This window comes from Salmo trutta, chromosome 24 (genome assembly GCF_901001165.1).
Source record: "Salmo trutta chromosome 24, fSalTru1.1, whole genome shotgun sequence".
NCBI lineage: Eukaryota > Metazoa > Chordata > Actinopteri > Salmoniformes > Salmonidae > Salmo > Salmo trutta.
The window spans coordinates 31,430,325-31,454,174 of record NC_042980.1 but is presented as its reverse complement, the minus strand read 5'-3'; the positions used below and the strand labels follow the sequence as shown (position 1 = coordinate 31,454,174).

Here is a 23,850-nt window from a genome sequence, read left to right as displayed (position 1 = left end):
ACTCTCAGACCATGAGAAGCAAGATACTCTGGTCTGATGAAACCAAGATTGAACTCTTTGGCCTCAATGCCAAGCGTCACGTCTGGAAGAAACCTGGGACCATCCCTACGACGAAGCACGGCGGTGGTAGCATCATGCTGTGGGGATGTTTTCAGTGGCAGGGACTGGGAGACCAGTCAGGATCGAGGGAAAGATGAAAAGAGCAAAGTACAGAGAGATCCGTGATGAAAACCTGCTCCAGAGTGCTCAGGACCTCAGACCGGGGCAAAGGTTCACCTCCCAACAGGACAGCAACCCTAAGCACACAGCCAAGACAACGCAGGAGTTACTTCGGGACAAGTCTCTGAATGTCCTTGAGTGGCCCAGCCAAAGCCCGGACTTGAACCCGATCGAACATCTCTGGAGACCTGAAAATAACTGTGCAGAGACTCACCCCATCTAACCTGACAGAGCTTGAGAGGATCAGCAGAGAACAATGGGAGAAACTCCCCAAATACACGTGTGCCAAGCTTGTAGAGTCATATCCAAAAAGACTTGAGGCTGTAATCACTGCCAACGGTACTTCAACAAAGTACTGAGTATAGGGTCTGAATACTTAAGCAAATGTGATATTTCAGGTTAAAAAAATATATACATTTGCAAACAATTCTAAAAATCTATTTTGCCTTGTCATTATGGGGCATTGTGTGTAGATTGATGAGGAAAAAAACTATTCAACACATTTTAGAATAAGGCTGTAACGCAACAAAATGTGGAAAAAGTCAAGGGGTCTGAATACTTTCCGAATGCACTGTAAATACATTTTACAGCAATGCCTTGAACACACAGTAGTATAAATACATATAACAGAGTTTGGGGAAGCAGAAAAAGGGAGGTACTGTACTTTACCTTGGAGCGAAATGAGGGGTGTACAAAGTAGAATGCCCTTAAGTTCTTCTTAAACCTAGAATATAAAACAAAGCAAAAAACAACTACATCAAATCAAATTGTATTTTTCACATACACATGGTTAGCAGATGTTAATGCGAGTGTAGCGAAATGCTTATGCTTCTAGTTCCGACAGTGAAGTAATATCTAACAATTCCACAACAAATACCTAACACACACAAATCTAAGTAAAGGGATGGAGTAAGAATATGAACATATAAATATATGGATGAGCGATGACCGATGGGCATAGGCAAGATGCAATAGAATACAGTATATACATATGAGATGAAAAATGCAAGATATGTAGGCATTATTAAAGTGACTAGTGATCCATTTAATAAAGTGGCCAATGACTTCGAGTCTGTATGTAGGCAGCAGCCCCTCTGTCAGGGATGGCTGTTTAACAGTCTGATGGCCTTGAGATAGAAGCTGTTTTTCCAGTCTCTCGGTCCCAGCTTTGATGCACCTGTACTGACCTCTAATTCTGGATAGTAGCGGGGTGAACAGGCAGTGGCTCGGGTGGTTGTTGTCCTTGATGATCTTTTTGGCCTTCCTATGACATCGGATGCTGTAGGTGTCCTGGAGGGCAGGTAGTTTACCTACGGTGATGCGTTGTCATACCAGGTGGTATTGCAGCAAAAAGGATGCTCTCAATTGTGCATCTGAAAAAGTTTGTGAGGACTTTAGGTGACAAGCCAAATTTCTTCAGCATCCTGAGATTGAAGAGGCGCTGTTGCGCCTTCTTCACCACACTGTCTGTGTGGGTGGACCATTTCAGTTTGTCAGTGACGTGTATGCCGAGGAACTTAAAAAAACTTTCCACCTTCTCCACTACTGTCCCGTCGATGTGGATAGGGGGGGTGCTCCCTCTGCTGTTTCCTGAAGTCAACAATCATCTCCTTTGTTTTGTTGACATTGAGGAGCGAGAGGTTGTTTTCCTGACACCACACTCCGAGTGCTCTCACCTCCTTCCCGTAGGCTGTCTCGTCGTTGTTGGTAATCAAGCCCACTACTGTTGTGTCGTCTGCAAACTTGATGATTGAGTTGGAGGTGTGCATGGCCACGCAGTCATGGGTGAACAGGGAGTACAGGAGGGGGCTGAGCATGCACCCTTGTGGGGCCCCAGTGTTGAGGATCAGCGAAGTGGAGGTGTTTCCTACCTTCATCACTTGGGGGCCACCAGTCAGAAAGTCCAGGACCCAATTGCACACGGCGGTGTTGACCCAGGGCCTCAAGCTTAATGATAAGCTTGGAGGGTACTATGGTGTTGAATGCTGAGCTGTAGTCTATGAACATCGGGTGGAGGTGATATGATCCTTGACTAGTCTCTCAAAGCACTTCATGATGACAGAAGTGAGTGCTACAGGGCGATAGTCATTTAATTCAGTTAGCTTGCCTTCTTTGGTACAGGAACAATGGTGGCCATCTTGAAGCATGTGGGGACAGCAGACTGGGATAGGGAGAGATTGAATTTGTCCGTAAACACACCAGCCAGCTGGTCTGCGCATGCTCTGAGGACGCAGCTAGGGATGCCGTCTGGGCCGGCAGTCTTGCGAGGGTTAACACGTCTTACTTACGTCGGCCACACAGTCCTTGCTAGCAGGCCACGTTGGTGGCACTGTATTATCCTCAAAAGCGGGCAAAGAAGGTGTTTAGTTTGTCTAGAAGCAAGACGTCAGTGTCCGTGATGTGGCTGGTTTTCTTTTTGTAGTCCTTAATTTTCTGTAGACCCTGCCACATACGTCTCGTGTCTGAGCCATTGAATTGTGACTCCACTTTGTCCCTATACTGACATTTTGCTTGTTTGATTGCCTTGTGGAGGGAATAACTACATTGTTTATATTCGGCCATATTCCCAGTCATCTTTCCATGGTTAAATGCAGTGGTTCGCGCTTTCAGTTTTGCGCGAATGCCGCCATCTATCCACGGTTTCTGGTTAGGGTAGGTTTTAATAGTCACAGTGTGTACAACATATCCAATGTACTTCCTTATAAACTCACTCACCGAATCCACGTATAAATTGATGTTATTCTCAGAGGCTGCCCGGAACTACAGAATTAATAATTCACTGATACATCCCTATTGGCTAGCATGTTACATAGTTGTCATTATTATTCTAACGATTACTTATATTTGTGCTTATTGAGAAAAAAAAACACCAACATAAAAAATGTAAATATGTCCGGAAAGAAAAGAGTGCAATTTTACAAAACAGACAAACATCCATGAAACTGCTCCAAATGTAGCAGTTCTCTCAGACCAAGGCACATGGTACTCCCCCCAAAAGAAAAATTGCCCCAAGGTCATCCAAGAGCACAGAAACCTGCACACACAGAAACACAAACACACAACCCTCTACCCTTTCCCACGCCATAGACTACCGATGTACTTGCAATATCAATACACTAAACCTGCCTATGTAAACTCCCATGTAATTACATGGTTTTAGTCCCATTTTATATAATGTGGAACAAACCCATCATCTTTTGGAAGTACATTGTGTTCATAGTAACCACCCACAGCCAGTACAGGCTTATAGGGCACTTGAGAAAACCGCCCCAAGCAAACCACCATTTAACCAGTTTCATCAGTGTTCTGGGAGACCTAGAAGACACCACAGGAAGGTAGAATATGGCCTTGTTTGGGCCTGGAACAATCCTTAAAGGCCAAATTCTGACCCATCTGTCTCCATAGTGGAACAGCCACTCACTCCCTCATCTCCCCTGCCAGACAGGTTCTTGAGGTTCTCTTCTTGGGTCTAAGCCTAGGGAAAGAATAGTCATTTCCAAAACAGATCTCTGCTAAGTCAAAAAGCCAACTCTAAAGAACTGACCAAAACAGAGTTCCTAATGTAGTCTGTACTTTTTATTGGTCTACAGTAGGGTTTCCCCAAACTCAGTCCTGGTGTTCCCCCTGGGTGCACATTTAGTTTTTTGCCCTAACACTACACAGCTGATTCAAATGACCAACTCATCATCAAGCTTTGACTACTTCAATCAGCTGTGTAGTGCTAGGACAAAACCAAAACTTGCACCCGGGGGGGGGGGGGGGGGGGGGGGGGGGCTGGCAGGACAAAGTTTGGGAAACCCAGGGGTCTAGAGCATTCCCTTATGGGGGCCGCAGGGATTCTCTCATGGGGATCACAGCTTGCTCATCACAATGCTTGGGAAAAGAAGTCAGCGGTGCCAAGAGTTAACAAACATGTTATTATTGGTGTAAACTCAGTTGATCTACTAATAAGTGAGATGACTTTCCGTTAGATCATAGGAACACTAGATAAAACCCCCAGCAGATTTTTCAATGACTACAAAAACTAGCTTCAAAGACTGGAATCTCCGTTGTCACAAAAGAAGAAGTTATGTGGTATGTCCAGAGGCTGACAGTCAATATCTCCCTCTAGATTTCTCAGAATGACTGGGTGAAACTGCCCACTGCTGAGGAGATGTGGGTGGTGCTGCCTTATCTACGGCTGTAGGGTTGAGGGTGAGAAGCCATCTGGTATTCATTGGCAGTATGTGGTTTTCAGCTCCAGTCCAGTGTGATGGTGTGAGTAGACAAAGAAAAACTGTTTAGTGGTTGACTCAAATAGAGGCATGCAAGGTCAGGGTTGTATAGTGTTGACATTGGTACTGCTCAGTGTATGGTGCTTTTCTTAGTCTTGACAGAGAGGAAGGGAGATTTATTTTAAGTCACACAGAACCTGATGCAGTTTTCTTCAATTGCACATGAAGTTCAGTCATGGCTGATTGCTGTCTGCAACAGGCTGTTTGTTCAGTGAAGGTTGTAGCGCTGGCAGGAAATGCTAATGCTTTCGTAATGTTAGCGTCTCTGATTTGGGGCGCCTCACTGCCAACGCTTTCTGGGAACCTTCTCCGAGCTCCTTGGCAGTGTGAACAATATATTTGGATGCTATACAAAAAGGTGATAAACCAGCACTGGTCAATGAAACGAAACGAAACTCAGGTCTTACTGGAGGATGAGCCAACTGTACTCGCTAAAGAACAAACTACAGCTGACAGCTCATAGAGCCCATAACAATTTCATGGTAAAGCCTCATTCATGGAAAGGACTTGCTGAAGACCAATTTCATCTTACGCGTTCAGATTTGATTCGCACATCGTATCTGGTAACAAACAGTCTCTATAGCCTTCAGTTAATCTCTCTCTCGCCTCACTAAATCAATAAAACGCATGGTGTATGTGTCTTACTTGGCATCTACAATCTCGTAGAGCTTCTTAAGGAATTCAGGGTCCAGATGGTTATGTTCTCCGGTCAGAGTGTGGAAGTAAACCATTGCATACTCCTTCACTGTGATGTGGTCCATGACATGGATGAAGTACAGCAGGGCCTGCAGTGGAGACACACATGGTGGAGCGGTCAAGGCTTTCACACAGAGCAACAACATTCACCTGTATTCTATTGCACCACTAAAACTGTAACGTTCGTGATCTTTCCTGCGAATGAGGCCTGGTACCTTTTCCATGTCGATGAGGGTCACAGGAATATTTCTGCCAACAAGAACCATCACCGTCCTGCCACACATGTCAACACCTGTAGGAACACACACACACACAATCACAGATTCTGGCCCAGTGGCCTGCCAGTGTTACAACACTGCCTCCTAGAGGAGACATGGAACAATTACACTCACTGAAAACAGGAGGGTGTTATGAGCCCTACTTTATAAAATCGCTATCGCTGAAAAATAAATACAAATGAATGAACCAAAGAACTAAATGAAACCGTGGGAACAGAGAGAATGAGGCAAGAGACAGTAAGAGAAAGAGGGAGAGCAGGACATCCTGAGTGACGCAGTGGTCTAAGGAACTGCATAGGGTTGGTCCGGTTCAGTCCTTGGATGGGAGTCCTAATACTGCTGGAGGGCCAGTAGGAGGCATTCTTTCCTCTGGTCTAAAAAATATCCCAATGCCCCAGGGCAGTGGCCCAGGGCACCCTACACACTGCCCTGTGTAGGGTGCCGTCTTTCAGATGGGATGTTAAACGGGTGTCCTGACTCTCTGAGGTCATTAAAGATCCCATGGCACTTATCATAAGAGTAGGGGTGTTAACCCTGGTGTCCTGGCTAAATTCCCAATCTGGCCCGCATACCATCACGGTCACCTGATCATCCCCAGCTTACAATTGGCTAATTCATCCCCCTCCACTCCCCTGTAACTATTCCCCAGGTCGATGCTGTAAATGAGAACGTGTTCTCAGTCAACATACCTGGGAATATATATATCTATATAAATAAAAATCTGTGCTAGAGGCATCACTACAGACCCTGGTTCGATCCCAGGCTGTATCAAAACTGGCCGAGATTGGGAGTGCCATACAGCAGCGCACAATTGGCCCAGTGTCATCCGGGTTTGGCCGGTGTAGGCCGTCATTGTAAATAAGAATTTGTTCTTAACTGACTTGCCTAGTTAAATAAAGGTTAAAATAAATATAAAAAGGAGAGGGAGAGAATGAGAGTGAAAGTAACACATCCTGTCATGACCACAGAGGCCATTTCATTACTGGCCATTTTTAATCCTGATAACGAAAAATTAGAAAACAAATGATCTCCCCCTTGATGAGCTGGAAAAAGGATTTCCATCTCCAACACACACAAAAAAAACACGCACGAACACACACTCTCTCGACTCACCAGTTTGATATAAGGCTTTCAGTGCTGCTATGTCAGACAAGTCTTCTGCCCTGGCTCGACATAACCAGCGGTTATAACTGCGACAACAGCAGAGATTATAACACATTATGTCAACACTCAGTATTGTACTGGCTTAGGGTGTACTGTAAATGTTGGTAAAACTAGGGTATAGGATGCATACCCTAAAGACCAATGTATCAAAATAAAATAAGATACAATACTTTGAAAAAGTATTTAATTAAAATACATGTGTTTTGTATTTTAAAATACATTTGCAAGTAGCTGGCTGAACAGAAACAACATTCTAACAGCTACAGAAACGTCTTACTTGCTATGACTGTGATATGTTGGTGTTCATCTACCTTCGTTAAATGCACTGTCACTCTGGATAAGAGTGTCTGCTAAATTACCAAAATGCAAAAATGAACAACTGCAAAGCACACTGGGTATTGGCATTGGCCTTGTTTCGGGGCAGAGCTCATTAGAATTATACTCGGCATACTTGGCAATTGTTCATTTTTACATATACATTTTGTTAATTTAGCAGACATTCGTATTACACCAGCGCCATCAGACTTTTGATACCAATGTAGGGTGAAAGGGGCCATACAATTGTGAACCGCTAAAAAATAAATGGTATAGAATTGTATTTTGAAAATACAAATTACAGCTTTCGAAAGTAACTTGTTACATAATACATTGGAGTGTAGTTCAGCTCAGTGAAATAAAACATACAAAACACTCAGAAGTAATTCAAATACGTATTTCAAATATACGTAACAGAAATACTGCCCATCTCTGTACACAAGAGGTGTTAGGCTCACTTTCTCTGGTGCTGTTTGTGGATGGTTGCGTCAGACAGCTGGCCCTGCAGGATGAGTTTGCGCTGTTTGTCCACATCTCCCTCCATCCGGGCAAACGCATGATTCCCCACCTGGCCCAGGTCTGAGTCCAGAGTCTCCTCCTCACAGTCATCTACCCAGTACACACAGACACATCATTCTATGAAAACTACTTCCAACTCTAAAATACATACAGTGGGGGAAAAAAGTATTTGATCCCCTGCTGATTTTGTATGTTTGCCCACGGACAAAGAAATGATCAGTCTATAATTTTAATGGTAGGTTTATTTGAACAGTGAGAGAGAATAACAACAAAAATATCAAGAAAAACACATGTCAAAAATGTTATAAAATTGATTTGCATTTTAATTTGGGAAATAAGTATTTGACCCCCTTTCAATCAGAAAGATTTCTGGCTCCCAGGAGTCTTTTATACAGGCAACGAGCTGAAATTAGGAACACACTCTTAAAAGGGAGTGCTCCTAACCGCAGCTTGTTACCTGTATAAAAGACACCTGTCCACAGAAGCAATCAATCACTCAGATTCCAAACACTCCACCATGGCCAAGACCAAAGAGCTCTCCAAGGATGTCAGGGAAAAGATTGTAGACCTACACATAAGGCTGGAATGGGCTACAAGACCATCGCCAAGCAGCTTGGTGAGAAGGTGACAACATTTGGTGCAATTATTCGCAAATGGAAGAAACACAAAATAACTGTCCATATCCCTCGGCCTGGGGCTCCATGCAAGATCTCACCTCGTGGAGTTGCAATGATCATGAGAACGGTGAGGAATCAGCCCAGAACTACACGGGAGGATCTTGTCAATGATCTCAAGACAGCTGGGACCAGTCCCCAAGAAAACAATTGATAACACACTACACTGTGAAGGACTGAAATCCTGCAGCGCCCGCAAGGTCCCCCTGCTCAAGAATACATATACATGCCCGTCTGAGGTTTGCCAATGAACATCTGAATGATTCAGAGGACAACTGGTGAAAGTGTTGTGGTCAGATGAAACCAAAATGGAGCTCTTTGGCATCAACTCAACTTGCCGTGTTTGGAGGAGGAGGAATGCTGACTATGACCCCAAGAACACCATCTCCACCATCAAACATGGAGGTGGAAACTTTATGCTTTGGGGGTGTTTTTCTGCTAAGGGGACAGGACAACTTCACCGCATCAAAGGGACAATGGACGGGGCCATGTACAGTCAAATCTTGGGTGAGAACATCCTTCCCTCAGCCAGGGCATTGAAAATGGGTCGTGGATGGGTATTCCAGCATGACAATGACCCAAAACACACGGCCAAGGCAACAAAGGAGTGGCTCAAGAAGAAGCACATTAAGGTCCTGGAGTGGCCTAGCCAGTCTCCAGACCTTAATCCCATAGAAAATCTGTGGAGGGAGCTGAAGGTTCGAGTTGCCAAACATCAGCCTCGAAACCTTAATGACTTGGAGAAGATCTGCAAAGAGGAGTGAGACAAAATCCCTCCTGAGATGTGTGCAAACCTGGTGGCCAACTACAAGAAACATCTGACCTCTGTGATTGCCAACAAGGGTTTTGCCACTAAGTACTAAGTCATGTTTTGCAGAGGGGTCAAATACTTATTTCCCTCATTAAAATGCAAATCATTTTATAACATTTTTGACATGCGTTTTTCTGGATTTTTGTTGTTGTTATTCTGTCTCTCACTGTTCAAATAAACCTACCATTAAAATTATAGACTGATCATGTCTTTGTAACTGGGCAAACGTACACATTCAGCAGGGGATCAAATACTTTCCCCCCCCCACTGTAACATACTCTCAATGTTGTATCAACAAATATAATTTTTCAAAGCACTGCTGTGACACACAAACACACAAAATAATCATGAAACATCACATGTTCACTGGTTGTGAAACCGGGCCTGTCCCTCCGGTGTGTTTATTTAAATTGTCTAGTGTCTAGACCTTGGGCTGTCCTTTCCAGTCCTGAGTCATCCAGCCCAAGGCAAGAGAAACAGCTCATCCATGGCCCCTCTGGATTAGGCGGAATATGTGTGTGTGTGTGTGTGTGTGTGTGTGTGTGTGTGTGTGTTGTGTTGATTCCAGTGTTTGTCATTGGGCCAGACTCACACACAGCCTGTTTGTCTTGGATCAACACCTCTGGGTCTGGAGCCCCATATGAGCAACAGTCATCAAAAAAGAGGTACACACAATCTTGATACTAACATAAACATACACATGGCTAAAATGAACACAAGTGGCTAAAGTACACCAGTTCAGTACTATAGTTCAGTCCACAAACACATAAACAAAACAAAAAAAAAACACCCTTACTGAAAGAGAAACATATTCAACACCCCAAAAAACAAGAGGGAGGCCATCTTGGATTCCTTTATTGAAGACATACAGTGCCTTTTGTTATGTTCCAGCCTTATTCTAAAATGTATTAAATTGTTTTTTTTCCCCCCTCATCAATCTACACACAATACCCCATAATGACAAAGCAAAAAACAGTTTAGACATTTTTGCTAAATTTATAAACATACCTGTATTTGTGGAGTTTCTCCCATTGTTCTCTGCAGATCCTCTCAAGCTCTGTCAGGTTGGATGGGGAGCGTTGCTGCACAGCTATTTTCAGGTCTCTCCAGATATTTTCGTTCGGGTTCAAGTCCGGGCTCTGGCTGGGCCACTCAAGACATTGAGACTTGTTCCGAAGCCACTCCTGTGTTGTCTTGGCTGTGTGCTTATGGTTGTTGTCTTGTTGGAGGGTGAACCTTCGCTCCCAGTCTGAGGTCCTGAGCAGGTTTTCATCAAGGATCTCTTTACTTTGCTGCGTTCATCTTTCCCTTGATCCTGACTATTCTCCCAGTCCCTGCCGCTGGAAAACATCCCCACAGCATGATGCTGCCACCACCATGCTTCACCGTAGGGATGGTGCCAGGTTTCCTCCAGACGAGACGCTTGGCATTCAGGCCAAAGAGTTCAATCTTGGTTTTCATCAGACCAGAGAATCTTGTTTCTCATGGTCTGAGAGTCTTTAAGTGCCTTTTGGCTTCAGTCTGGCCACTCTACCATAAAGGCCTCATTGGTGGAGTTCTGCAGAGATGGTTGTCCTTCTGGAAGGTTCTCCCATCTCCACAGCAACTCTGGAGCTCTGTCAGAGTGACCATCGGAATCGTGGTCACCTCCCTGACCTAGAACCTTCTCCCCCGATAGCTCAGTTTGGCCGGATGGCCAGCTCTAGGAAGAGTCTTGGTGGTTTCAAACTTCTTCCATTTAAGAATGAGGGAAGCCACTATGTTCTTAGGGACCTTCAATGCTGCAGAAATGTTCTCATACCCTTCCCCAGATCCTTCGACCTCATGGCTTGGTTTTTGCTCTGACATGCACTGTCAACCGTGGAACCTTAGACAGGTGTGTGCCTTTCCAGATCATGTCCAATCAATTGAATTTACCACAGGTGGATTCCAATCAAGTTATAGAAACATCTCAAGGATGATCAACGAAAACAGGATGCACCTGAGCTCAACTTTGAGTCTCATAGCAAAGGGTCTGAATACTTAACCTACATAAGGCATTTCATTTATTTTATTTTGAATATATTTGATAACATTTCTTACAACCTGTTTTCACTTTGTCATTATGGGGTAGTGTGTGTATATTGCTGAGGAAAATGTTGTATTTAATGCATTTTAGAATAAGGCTGTAACAATGTGGAAAAAGTCAAGGGGTCTGAATACATTCCGAAGGCACTGTATGTCCTCCTTTCTGCAGTTACTGCACCTGCTCATTGGAAAATATTAATCAACAGGAAGACATGCTTAATTTAACAATTTGATGGCTCCTAATGCCTTCCAATCTGACGTAAGAACCCTCACTCGATATGTGTGTGCGCGTGCGCTTGTCGAGGATATGACTGAGATGTTCCACTGACTCGACTATGACAGATCATCCTGCATTCTTCTCCTATGTCCACTGAGTGTTTCTCCATGGACACAGAACCTAAACTAGGCAGCACTAGCTAGTTCTGTTCAGACTCCAGGAACTACAGCTGCTGCACAGGACTGCTGGTGGTAGCCGGTCTATTATCACCATTTTATATTTGAGATACTTCAAAGTAACCACCCTTGGCATTGATAGCAGCTTTGCATTCTCTCAACCAGCTTCATAGAACGCATTTCAATTAACAGGTGTGCCTTGTTAAAAAGTTCATTTGTGGAATTTCTTTCCTTAATGCATTTGAGCCAATCAGTTGGGTTGTGACAAGGTAGGGGTGGTATACAGAAGATAGCCCTATTTGGTAAAAGACCAAGTCCATATTATGGCAAGAACAGCTCAAACAAGCAAAGAAACGACAGTCCATCATTACTTTAAGACATGAAGGTCAGTCAATCCAGAAAATTTCAAGAACTTTCAAAGTTTGTTCAAGTGCTGTCGCAAAAACCATCAAGCACTATGATGAAACTGGGTCTCATCAGGACCGCCAATGGACAGGAAGACCCAGAGTTACCTCTGCTGCAGACGATAAGTTAAGAGTTACCAGCCTCAGAAATTGCAGCCCAAATAAATGCTTCAGAGTTCAAGTAACAGACACATCTCAACATCAACTGTTCAGAGGCTGCGTGAATCAGGCCTTCATGGTCGAATTCCTGCAAAGAAACCACTACTAAAGAAAGAAGAGACTTGCTTGGGCCAAGAAACACGAGCAATAGACATTACACCAGTAGATCTCTGTCCTTTGGTCTGATGAGTCCAAATTGGAGATTTTATGTTCCAACCGTCATGTCTTTGTGAGACGCAGAGTAGGTGAACAGATGATCTCCACGTGTGGTTCCCACCGTGAAGCATGGAGGAGGAGTTGTGATTGTGTGGGAGTGCTTTGCTGGTGACACGGTCTGTGATACATTTACAATTCAAGGCACACTTTACCAGCATGTCGACCACAGCATTCTGCAGCGATACACCTCCCATATGGTTTGCGCTTTGTGGGACTATCATTTGTTTTTCAACAGGACAATAACCCAACACACCTCCAGGCTGTGCAAGGGCTATTTGACCAAGAAGGAGAGTGATGAGTGCTGCATCAGATGACCTGGACTCCACAATTACCCGACCTCAACCCAATTGAGATGGTTTGGGATGAGGTGGACCGCAGAGTGAAGGAAAAGCAAGTGCTCAGCAACACTTTTTTGGTAACTACATGATTCCATGTGTGTAATTTCATAGTTTCGATGTCGTCACTATTATTCTACAATGTAGAAAATAGTAAAATAAAGAAAAACCCTTGAATAAGTAGGTGTGTCCAAACTTTTGACTGGTACTGTACATGGAATGGAAGATGTTACTATAATAAACATATTGAAACCATATTCAGTTTTACAGCTAGGAGATGAGTCGCACCTAGTGGGTTGTGGGAAATGTAGTCTTACCTTCCAGACTGCCTGGTTTCTCAGCGATGCGGATCTGTCTCTCTGGGACTACAGGCTCACCCTCCGAGTTGCCAATGTCGGCAGGGATTAGGGGCAGGCTGGCGCGCTCCTCTTCCTCAGAACGAGGGTAGTAGAGAGGAAGCAGCTTCCTGTATGTAGGCTAAGACGCATATACAAAAACGAATGTTAAACACACATATATAAAATAATGCCACACACCCGCACATGCTTTCTAACACAAAAACCCTCAGTTTCCCCAGACTGATATAAAGTTATAGTTACACTCCAGAAAATGTTGGTTGCTCTAAGAATAAGCCAGTACATTTACGTGCACATAAACCTAGGAATGTGTAAAACATGGAAGGTATGTGCAGAGAAGAATATAAGAACACACCTCTTCCATATCCGTCACAGCGAACACCACCATCTCTATGCTCTTTCCATGGTTCTCGAGAAACCGGCGAACCGTTCCTGCAACAAAAAAACAACCAAAAAAACAGTTACACACTCCAGACACAGTCATATGTTTCACATAGGTCAGGGGTCATGGATGAGTTATGAAACATCATGCCAGTATGAATAGTTGCAAGGCTGGAAAGTGTTGATTGTTTGAAATATCTGGGATTAAGTATTGATTCTGAATCTTTTGGAAAGCATATTTATTATATTAGAAAAACAGTTAACTATAAGCTTTGTTTACTATACAGATCTAATAATTGTTTTACTATATCCATTTAAAATGCCTTAGTAACCTGAATGCAGCATCCTATCATAGACTATGGTGACATCATCTACCAAAACACAACCAAGACCTTACGAATTAGATGTAATTTATAACAAATCTTTGTCGATTCATTATTGAATGCAATTATAAGACATCATTAAACAATGTATGAATCACTTACTCAAACAGAAGACAACTGCATTGGTACCAATTTATTTTGAAATCTATCAACTTAAAAATGTCCCTGTTTATATATTAAGGAACACCTAACGATACAAGACTCACAGTACTGCTTTCGACACTTCATGAGATTGGCATAAGATCTTTCAGATACAAACTGACTGGAATCAATTACCTATAGAAATCAGTACATTAATAATCACTAAATTAATATAAGAAAGCCCTTTTTTAAATGCGAAGAACAAACTGTTTTTAGCTAACAAAAACATCACCATGTGGAGATTTTTGTAAATATATATACACACACATATACAGAACAAAAATACAAAACGCAACAATTTCAACTATTTTTTTTCAACGAGTTCATATAAGGAAAATCAGTCAGATTAAATAAACAGAAATACTCCTCAGTTTCGTTAGCTGTCCGGGAGGCTGGTATCAGACGATCCCACAGGTGAAGATGCCGGATGTGGAGGTCCTGGGCTGGCGTGGTTACATGTGGTCTGCGGTTGTGAGCCGGGTGGACGTACTGCCAAATTCTCTTAAAAACGATGTTGGAGGCGGCTTATGGTAGAGAAATGAACATTAAATTCTCTGGCAACAGCTCTGGTGGACATTCCTGCAGTCAGCATGCCAATTGCACACACCCTCAAAACGTGAGACAGCTGTTGCATTGTGTTGTGTGACAAAACTGCACATTTTAGAGTGGCCTTTTTATTGTCCCCAGCACAAGGTGCACCTGTGTAATGATCATGCTGTTTAATCAGATTCTTGATATGCCACACCTGTCAGGTGGATGGAGTATCTTGGCAAAGGAGAAATGCTCACTAACAGGGATGTAAACAAATTTGTGCACAACATTTGAGAGAAATAAACGTTTTGTGCTAATGGAACATTTATGGGATCTTTTATTTCAGCTCATGAAATATGGGACCAACACTTTACATGTTGCGTTTATATTTTTGGTCAGTATTTGTATGCATGCATATATACACATATCAGGGATGGGAAACTGGCAGCCAATTTCCAAAGACTAAAAATAAATATATATACACCCAGTATATTTCTCTCCCCACCCCATGGCAAAATGAGTAGAATTGCATGAAATGTGTTACAAAAATGCAAAATGTCCTCTACACCCCTTGGGGGGGGGGGGGGGTTGTATTGGTAGTTGTAGCACTAGTTGTATTGGTAGTTTAATTGATATTTGTAGCAGTAGTTGTATTGGTAGTTTAATTTATATTTGTAGCAGTAGTTGTATTAGTTATATTGGTAGTTGTAGCAGTAGTTGTATTGGTAGTTTAATTGATATTTGTAGCAGTAGTTGTATTGGTAGTTTAATTTATATTTGTAGCAGTAGTTGTATTAGTTATATTGGTAGTTGTAGCAGTAGTTGTATTGGTAGTTTAATTGATATTTGTAGCACTAGTTGTATTGGTAGTTTAATTGATATTTGTAGCAGTAGTTGTATTGGTAGTTTAATTTATATTTGTAGCAGTAGTTGTATTAGTTATATTGGTAGTTGTAGCAGTAGTTGTATTGGTAGTTTAATTGATATTTGTAGCACTAGTTGTATTGGTAGTTTAATTGATATTTGTAGCACTAGTTGTATTGGTAGTTTAATTGATATTTGTAGCAGTAGTTGTATTAGTTATATTGGTAGTTGTAGCAGTAGTTGTATTGGTAGTTTAATTTATATTTGTAGCAGTAGTTGTATTAGTTATATTGGTAGTTGTAGCAGTAGTTGTATTGGTAGTTTAATTTATATTTGTAGCAGTAGTTGTATTAGTTATATTGGTAGTTGTAGCAGTAGTTGTATTGGTAGTTTAATTGATATTTGTAGCAGTAGTTTTTATTAGTTGTATTTGTAGATCAACAACTTTTAATTTGCTGTTAATGTAAGTTTTTGTTTTAAAATATTATTACTTAATTGTTAGTAGTTGCCATATTATTTTTTCTAAGTATTCTTTGTTTGTTTTAATTTATTTCATATGGATACTCTTGAAAACGAGATGATGCATCTCAAGAGATCGCATCCTGCAAAATGTCTAACAAATAAATAATAGTTGACAGCCACATATGAGCTACTTAAAATGATGTGACATGGTGTACTGTATGCTACTGTATGAGAGATCATTATTAGTGAATTTGTGTGTGCGTCTTACTGAAGGCGATGTGTGTGGCGTCCTCTAGTGCGTATCCTCTCCTAGTTGTGCTGACCACACAGAAGGCCACAGATGCCATGGCCTGCTCTCTGCAGAGACACAAACATCAGCTCTCACAACTCCACATACTAACAGTACACACCACAAACCCCATTCAATTGACAGTACACACCACAAACACAGTAAATAGCTTTTACGAAAAACATGAGGTTAATGGGCAGTAAGGGAGCACCTCATGCTCCACACAGACGTGTTATGTGGGGAGTAAACACTCGTGTGTGTGAACAAGCTGTGATGTAATCAACAGGCCTGCTGTCCCAGTCACACCTAGCGGAATGCAGCTAGCCAAATGAACACGAGGTGGAACACAGAACAATGTGATGTACTTATGCAATACAATCAACTTCATGTAGACTAATGATGAGTTAATGTCTTACTTGGCGAGCTGCATTACGTTCCTATAGCAGCTGTACAGTGAGCTCTCAGCAGCCGTCCTGTACTTGGCTTTGTACTTGGGGCCCACCGTGTGGATAATAAAGCGTGCCGCCAGGTTAAAGCCTTTGGTCATTTTCGCCTCGCCTGTCCGACATCCTGTGGATAAACACATATACATGAATACACACATACAGGTAGTATATCCCACACAGAACACACAAATATAACATTCTTCACCATGAACAAAGGGATTTGCATAGCAACACACACAGCAACAAGACCCAATCTAACACTTTTTTTCCCTGTTTGAATATTAGCAAGTGGTATAAAAAGCTGACAGTAATGTGTTTGTCTCCAGTGCTCACATGATGTTAACACATTACATTCATTTTGACAGCATAACACAAGGTCATGTTCAGTAGACACAAACCAATAGGAGAAGTTGGACAACGAAAATAAGCATTCTGATTGATCAAGTTGATATAGTACCCCATTCATGTCAAAATATTTTCTCTTGTTTTGTGCCGACTAAGTGCAACCCAGGCATGTTGTCCTTGACCTGATAACTCCGTGGTGCCCCCTACCGTTCAGTTTGAGCAGCTCATCTCGAAGCTCAGGCCCAGCGTGTAAGAGGATGCTCTCAGAGATGGGGTTTTTGTCCGTCAGAGTCTCGTTACTCGTGTTGACAATCGCTGTGCAGTTCAGCAGGGCCACATCGCCATTACTTGAGAGGAGACAGCAGAAAGAAAGAAAGAGGGTTAGATATTTTAAGTCTGTATTGGTCATACAGTATGAGGTTGGAGCTTGCAACCTGGAATTTGTATTTAGGAGCACCAGTGTGCCTAGAAAATGAAGGATTCTAGCTTTAACACCTCAAATATTTGTCATTGTGCTCCTAAATTGCTTTCTGTGCGCTTCCATTTTTCAACTTAGGCGCACACGTGCTCCTTGTAAAAAAGGTCAGCGGATAGCCCTGCTTTGTCAAACTCTAAAAGGGGAACTACTCAAGCAGTTAAGTTGGTACTGAGTCATGACATCCTTAGTCTTCAGTCATTGAGAAATAAGCCTATGACAACCTTGACACGGGAGTGCAGATCAGTAGACAGCTGAGCTACTGAAATAACAAAGAAGACGCACGATCAGGTTTACAGTGATGTTTCACTTCACTTAAATGCTGGAGCTAGCAAACAGCCAATGGACAAGTCATAATGATTTATTCCTCACTACATCGGCATAATCACAGCAGTACGACCTCAAAAAGGTTGGCTGTGAACAAGCTAAGTATTGTAGGCCTTGTTGTACACACCTGCAGGGGTTAAAGCAAAAATAAACCCCATGAATGAAACTTAAGTCGAGCTCAGATAGATTGTCTGCGGGGCCAAGTTAAACACCCCTTTCATGTAAAATAAGTAATGACCATCATACCTTTAGGGAAAAAAGATCATTTTGTACATGTATTAAACAGAGTTTGACCAATTCCAGTCTTTTTCTATTGAAAATATACATAGATCCTAAAAATAAATAAAAAAAATCTTCACAAAAAAATCCATATGACGAAAATCCATCACAGTGACGGAGAACTTTAACCTCTGCACTTGGGGTTATCGTTGTTGATCCTTACGCAAAGGGAGTGCAAGTCAATCAAGACACTGTGTCAAGTCCTGAAAAATCAGTAACAGAAAAGTGATTTTCCTAAGACCTGTGTAAAAAGGCCTAAGTTCAGTCCAGTCTGTTCCTTTAACAACAGCAGGAATGTGAAGAGGGCTTGAGGCCACCTGGGTACAAAGGTCTTACTGAGAGACTCCTACTAGTGGAACCTCTGGACACATCATGTGCTCAGCCTCGCTCCACAAAGAGGATTTATGAGGTAGGGTCTAGAATGCCCATGTGGAGAGAGTGGTGCATGGAGCAATAACAGAATCACAAGGCACACGAAGCCAGGGATTCAACTTGAGAGAGCTTATTGCTGTCAACAAAGGCATTTGTTAAGAGTTTTGCAATTATGAATGTATGACAAAATGAGAGACCCCAGAGAGACCAAATGATAGAGAAGTGGTATTAGAGATAGAGGTCCAGTCAGTGTGCGTACTCACTAGAGCACTATCTTCCTGTTGATGTCCTCTCTGTAGGGAAAAGGGGAGGGGAAGGCCTCCTGGCTGACCAGGCTGTCAGTGTACTCCTTCTCTGTCTCCTCTCCCTCAGGGTCTGGCTGCCGCTCCCAGGTGGACAGAGTCTGTACCTCCACAAACTGAGAGCGTGCTCCCAGAGGATCCATTCCTGCACTTCGCTGGCCTACACCTCAATGCTCCCCACTGCAAACAAAGCCAGAGAAAGACATTAAAGTGCATATATCAGTGTCCACTGTCCAAGATCCAAATAGGAGCAGCTATGACAAGGACCAGCAGACAGTCACAAGTGGTGACTACATGTGTGTTTACAAATGGTCTGGTGGTTTCAGTGTTCATCATTCAGTAGGTTAAAAGTAGCAATAACAACCCATTTTGTAGAGCAAAAGCATTTTAACACAATCAAAGAAAGGCTTTGTTCTGACAGCTTAAAAATCCACTGAACAAAAACAAAATGCAGCATTTTCAAAGATTTTACTGAGTTACAGTTCATATAAGGAAATCAGTTTATTTCAATAAATTCATTAGGCCCTAATCTATGGATTTCACATGACTGGGAATACAGTTATGCATCTGTTGATCACAGAGGTAGGGGCGTGGATAGGGTTGCACATTTTGCGGAATATTCAGAGGTGGAAACTTTCCACAGGAATATATCAGAATTAATATTAATACCATTCAAAATGTAGATGTTTATTGCATTGGATATATTTACCATATCATATGGAGACAGAAACATAAACATACCTTATAAGTAGACGTAATTGCAAATGATTAAATCCTTCCAAAATAAATAAAACGATTCAGTTTTGAATTGAAATTTTATTAAATGAGTTGACTCTTCACATGGGATGATTTTACTGAACAACAAAAGAAAGGGAATATTGAATGATCCCCAATGATCCATCGCGTCTCCCAAAAACATTTTCAACATACATCTGTAAAATTAGTCTAGAAACTAAAGCTTTGGTTGTCTTCCTCTCAGGCTTCCATGTCTTCTCCCTGGACCTCTTCAATGTCCACCTCTTGAACATCAGACTGAGGCCTCATCTTCACTGTCACTTTCCAACCTGGTTGAGGATGGCTCATTGTCGGGCTCAAAAAGCCTCAAATTTGCCCGGATGGCCACCAATTTTTCAACCATTGTATTGGTCAGCCTGTTGTGAGCTTTGGTGTGTGTGTTCCCAAACAAGGACCAGCTGCGCTCTGAGGCAGCTGATGTTGCTGGGATTTGGAGGATGATGTAGGCAACAGGGGAAAGATCCTCAGATCCACAAAGTCCCTTCCACCAGGTGGCTGTTGAGATATGTTGGCACGACTGTCATACTGTATCTCCATCCCAAAGCCCTTGCTTGGAAGTGCACTTCACCAGACTGCCAAGAACCTCGCCCTCATCCAGGCCAAGATGGCGAGACACGGTAGTGATGACACCATAGGCCTTGTTGATCTCTGCACCAGACAGGATGCGCTTGCCAGCATACTTGGGGTCCAACATGTAAGCTGCGGCATGTATGGGCTTCAGGCAGAAGTCTTCACGCTTTTTGATGCATTTCAGAACTGCTTGGAGCAACAGTGAAGTGGGCAGGGCAGTACAGATTTCTTCTCTTACATCTGCAAGCAGAGTCTGAACATCAGACAGGATGGCATTGTCTCCCTCAATCAGTGCAATGGCTACTGCTATAGGTTTCAGGAGTTTCAGGCTGCTTACCACTTTCTCCCAAAATACATCATCCAGGTGGATCCTCTTGATGGGGCTGTCCATATCGGCAGACTGTGATACAGCCATTTCTTGGAGAGACTCCTTCCCCTCCAGGAGACTGTCAAACATGATGACAACACCACCCCAACAGGTGTTGCTGGGCAGCTTCAATGTGGTGCTTTGATTCTTCTCACTTTGCTTGGTGACGTAGATTGCTGTTGTAACTTGATGACCCTTCACATACCTAGCCATTTCCTTGGCTCTTTTGTAGAGTGTATCCATTGTTCAGTGCCACAATGTCCTTGAGGAGCAGATTCAATGCATGAGCAGCACAGCAAATGGATGTGATGTGAGGGTAGGACTCCTCCACTTTAGACCAAGCAGACTTCGTGTTCGCATCATTGTCTGTCACCACCAGTGCAAATACCTCCTGTGGTCCAAGGTCAATGACGACTGCCTTCAGCTCACCTGAAATGTAGAAACCGGTGTGTCTGTTGTCCCTTATGTCTGTGCTCTTGTAGAATACTGGTTGAGGGGTGGAGATGATGGAGTTAATTATTTCTTGCCCACAAACATTCGACCACGCATAAGAGAGGATTACAATACAGTCTGCTTTCTCTATGATTTGCTTGACCTTCAATTGAACTCTGTTGAACTCTGCATCCAACAAATGAGTAGATAAAGTATGTCTGGTTGGAAGGGTGTAGGCTGGGTGAAGAACATTCAGAAATCTCTTCCAATGCACATTGCCTGTGAGCATCAGAGATGAACCAGTTGCATGCACAACTCGAGCAAGACATTCATCAGCATTTCTCTGACTACGTTCCTCCATGGAGTCAAAAAAACTTCTAATTCCAGCAGGACCATGAGCTGTTGCTATTGATAAGGTGTCTGATACATCATTTTCACCTCGAATAGAAGTAGAGGGACTTTTGCCAGAGGTTGCTTGTTGTGAGCGCTGAGGGAACTTTATGCACTTGGCCAGATGATTCTGTATCTCTGCCGGGGCGGCAGGTAGCCTAGTGGTTAGAGCGTTGGACTAGTAAACGAAAGGTTGCAAGATCGAATCCCTGAGCTGACAAGGTAAAAATCTGTCATTCTGCCCCTGAAAAAGGCAGTTAACCCACTGTTCCTAGGCCGTCATTGAAAATAAGAATTTGTTCTTAACTGACTTGCCTAGTTAAATAAAGGTAAAATAAAAAATATATATATATGGCACAGTACTTGCAAATGTACACAGCTTTTCCTTCTACATTAGCTGCAGTGAAATGTCTCCACACATCAGATAGTACCCGTGGTATTTTCCTGTAAAGATTAGGGGAAAAAACGAGTAAAAATAAAAAATACAACTCCATGTACAGATAAATAGTTAAGCAGTTAGATTAAACAACTCCTTAGTAAGATGAATGTTTCAAAATGAAACATGTATGGCAACAGGTGAATTAACACTCCTCAATTAGCAGGCTCAAGCAAGCTAAAACCCACATGGTAGCAAAAACTAACTAGCAGAAATTGTTAACAAGTTAGAAATGATTTAAACACACTTTGCTGCAGGCTACTATTTACTAGTTAACAAAAAAATCATGCATGTCATAAAATATATTCACCCCACCCAGTATTGTAATCAAAACTTAACAGAAAGCATGTAGTCCTTGGCTCAGACAGTGTAGTAGTGTGGGCTCAATAGCATCTCATTAGAGTGCAAGATCTTCAGAATCAGCTGTACATGTGATGGAAGAATGCACTGCACATGTGATGGAAGAATGCACTGTGCATGCAGAGGGTTGCAATTCCATTGAATTGGGGATAGTTTAACCAAAATATGCCACAAGACCTAGAAATGCCTTATGTGTATCCGACAAAAAAAGGTTAACTGTTACATGCTAACGTTTTTTGATGAATTTAAGCAAAATTCCCCAAATTCCAGGGCTTAACTTAATTTAATGGAAAGTTTCTGACCCTTTGCAACCCTAGCCGTCTATCAGAAAACCAGTCAGTATCTGACGTGACCACCATTTGCCTCATGCAGCGCGACATCTCCTTCGCATAGTGTTTATCAGGCTGTTGATTGTGGCCTGTGGAATGTTGTCCCACTCCTCTTTAATGGCTGTGTGAAGTTGCTGGATCTTTTATTTCAGCTCATGGAACCAACACTTAACGTGTTGCGTTTACATTTTTGTTTAGTGTAGTTCTAGACAGTAATAAATTAACCAGTTTTAAGGACTTCTGTAACCTCTAGTCTACAACCTGCCAAATAAAGCCTATCACCTAAATAGCAGAAGCCAAATTTGTCAGTAGACACTTTATTATGTTTGGAATATTCTGATTGCATTGTTGGTAGTTAGGTGGCAGTTAGAGCAAACTGGGTGAATATGGCAAGCAAGGTCTGACTAGGTCCGACTCATTACTGTTACGTCAGTACACCTAAACAGACAGGGAATTTGAATGGACCATAAGGACTCGATGAAATGCAGAATGAAGATAAAGATATACTAGTTCATTTTCATAACTTGAAAAAAGTCTATATTTGTGTTTACTGAAGCATGGTCAAACATTTCCTCGTGTTTTTGCTTGTGCCATTACTCATATGTTATTACCATTTGAACGGTTAAATTGGCCCCATTTATGGGGAAAACATCAAATGAGAACATAAAATGTGTCGTCATCACCAACCATGGAGCTCGAGCTCAGCAGACCATCACATACATTACCAGTGCAGCATTTGCTTTCGTTTTACTTTGATTCGCAAATAACCTGCTAGCACGACAGCAAATAATAGCATGTCGAAAAGGGGAAGGAAATTCAATATTTATCTAGCTAACGTTAGGTAATCAGAAGAAACATTTACACCTACCCGTTTTCCTTCGTCCACGAATATGTTTTCTCCGAGCAGGACTGAATTACAAAAAGCATCGAATGCAGGGAGTCTTCATGATTTTGTTATGATCACAAACATGGCAAAACTTGATTTGATCAAGCCAATTCCCATCGCGCAGTCACGTTTACTATAGTTTGGTGAGTTCCTGATCAGCTGATTCACTACGAAGAACCCAAACACGCATAACAATCCCTTCCGGAATAATGCCCAGGGACGTACAATAAATCCCAACATTTGTGTAAAACGCATAGTACAGCACTCAGAGGACCTATTAGAATTGCAGCTACCGGTAAGTAAATCCTCGAGAGCATTTTCTATATTGTAGGTAAATGTATGCATTTAGATATATGGTCAAATATATGGCATAGAGCAGATATATTTTGTAATAAAATAAACAACAACACAAGAAGCAACCCCATAAAACAGACTAATGTAATAAATACAAACACTAGTTAATGTGACTGATCGATAGTTCAATTGCTATTGAACAAGATTATAAGTACAATAATCTTAACAAAATATTTAAAATATACGTATTTTCTGCCTCTCTGTGTCTATGTGTTTCTGTATTTATTTATTTTTTAAATCAGTCTATGGTTTGTGTTCGACTACAATGTGTGTTTGATTAGTAGGGTCTTCCTCGTGTGCCCAGAAGACAGAAAACGGGTTTCCACTAGTTACCATAGCCCCCCGAAATATATATGGATATATCGTAAAAATTCATGAAAACACAAATAAGTGTTTTGGTCTTAATTTAAGGTGAGGGTTAAGCTTTCTGAAGTCTTCGGAGCTTTCACAAAAT

At 42.1% G+C, this 23,850-nt stretch overlaps 1 protein-coding gene across 1 annotated transcript in view; it reads right to left on the bottom strand.

The window, feature by feature from the left end:
* The window catches only part of LOC115161103 (ganglioside-induced differentiation-associated protein 2), a 31,416-nt gene extending 8,133 nt beyond the window's left edge, over positions 1-23,283 (bottom strand). The window contains exons 1-12 of the mRNA XM_029711850.1: positions 23,025-23,283; positions 18,439-18,657; positions 16,930-17,069; positions 16,348-16,501; positions 15,911-15,999; positions 13,236-13,312; positions 12,842-13,001; positions 7,405-7,555; positions 6,581-6,657; positions 5,405-5,481; positions 5,139-5,278; positions 889-943 (exon numbers count right to left, since the gene is read on the bottom strand). Coding sequence (XP_029567710.1) covers positions 889-943; positions 5,139-5,278; positions 5,405-5,481; positions 6,581-6,657; positions 7,405-7,555; positions 12,842-13,001; positions 13,236-13,312; positions 15,911-15,999; positions 16,348-16,501; positions 16,930-17,069; positions 18,439-18,620 — 1,302 coding nt within the window. The 5' untranslated portion in view covers positions 18,621-18,657; positions 23,025-23,283. The remainder of the gene's footprint in view (positions 1-888; positions 944-5,138; positions 5,279-5,404; positions 5,482-6,580; positions 6,658-7,404; positions 7,556-12,841; positions 13,002-13,235; positions 13,313-15,910; positions 16,000-16,347; positions 16,502-16,929; positions 17,070-18,438; positions 18,658-23,024) is intronic.
* Positions 23,284-23,850: the final 567 nt, after the last annotated feature.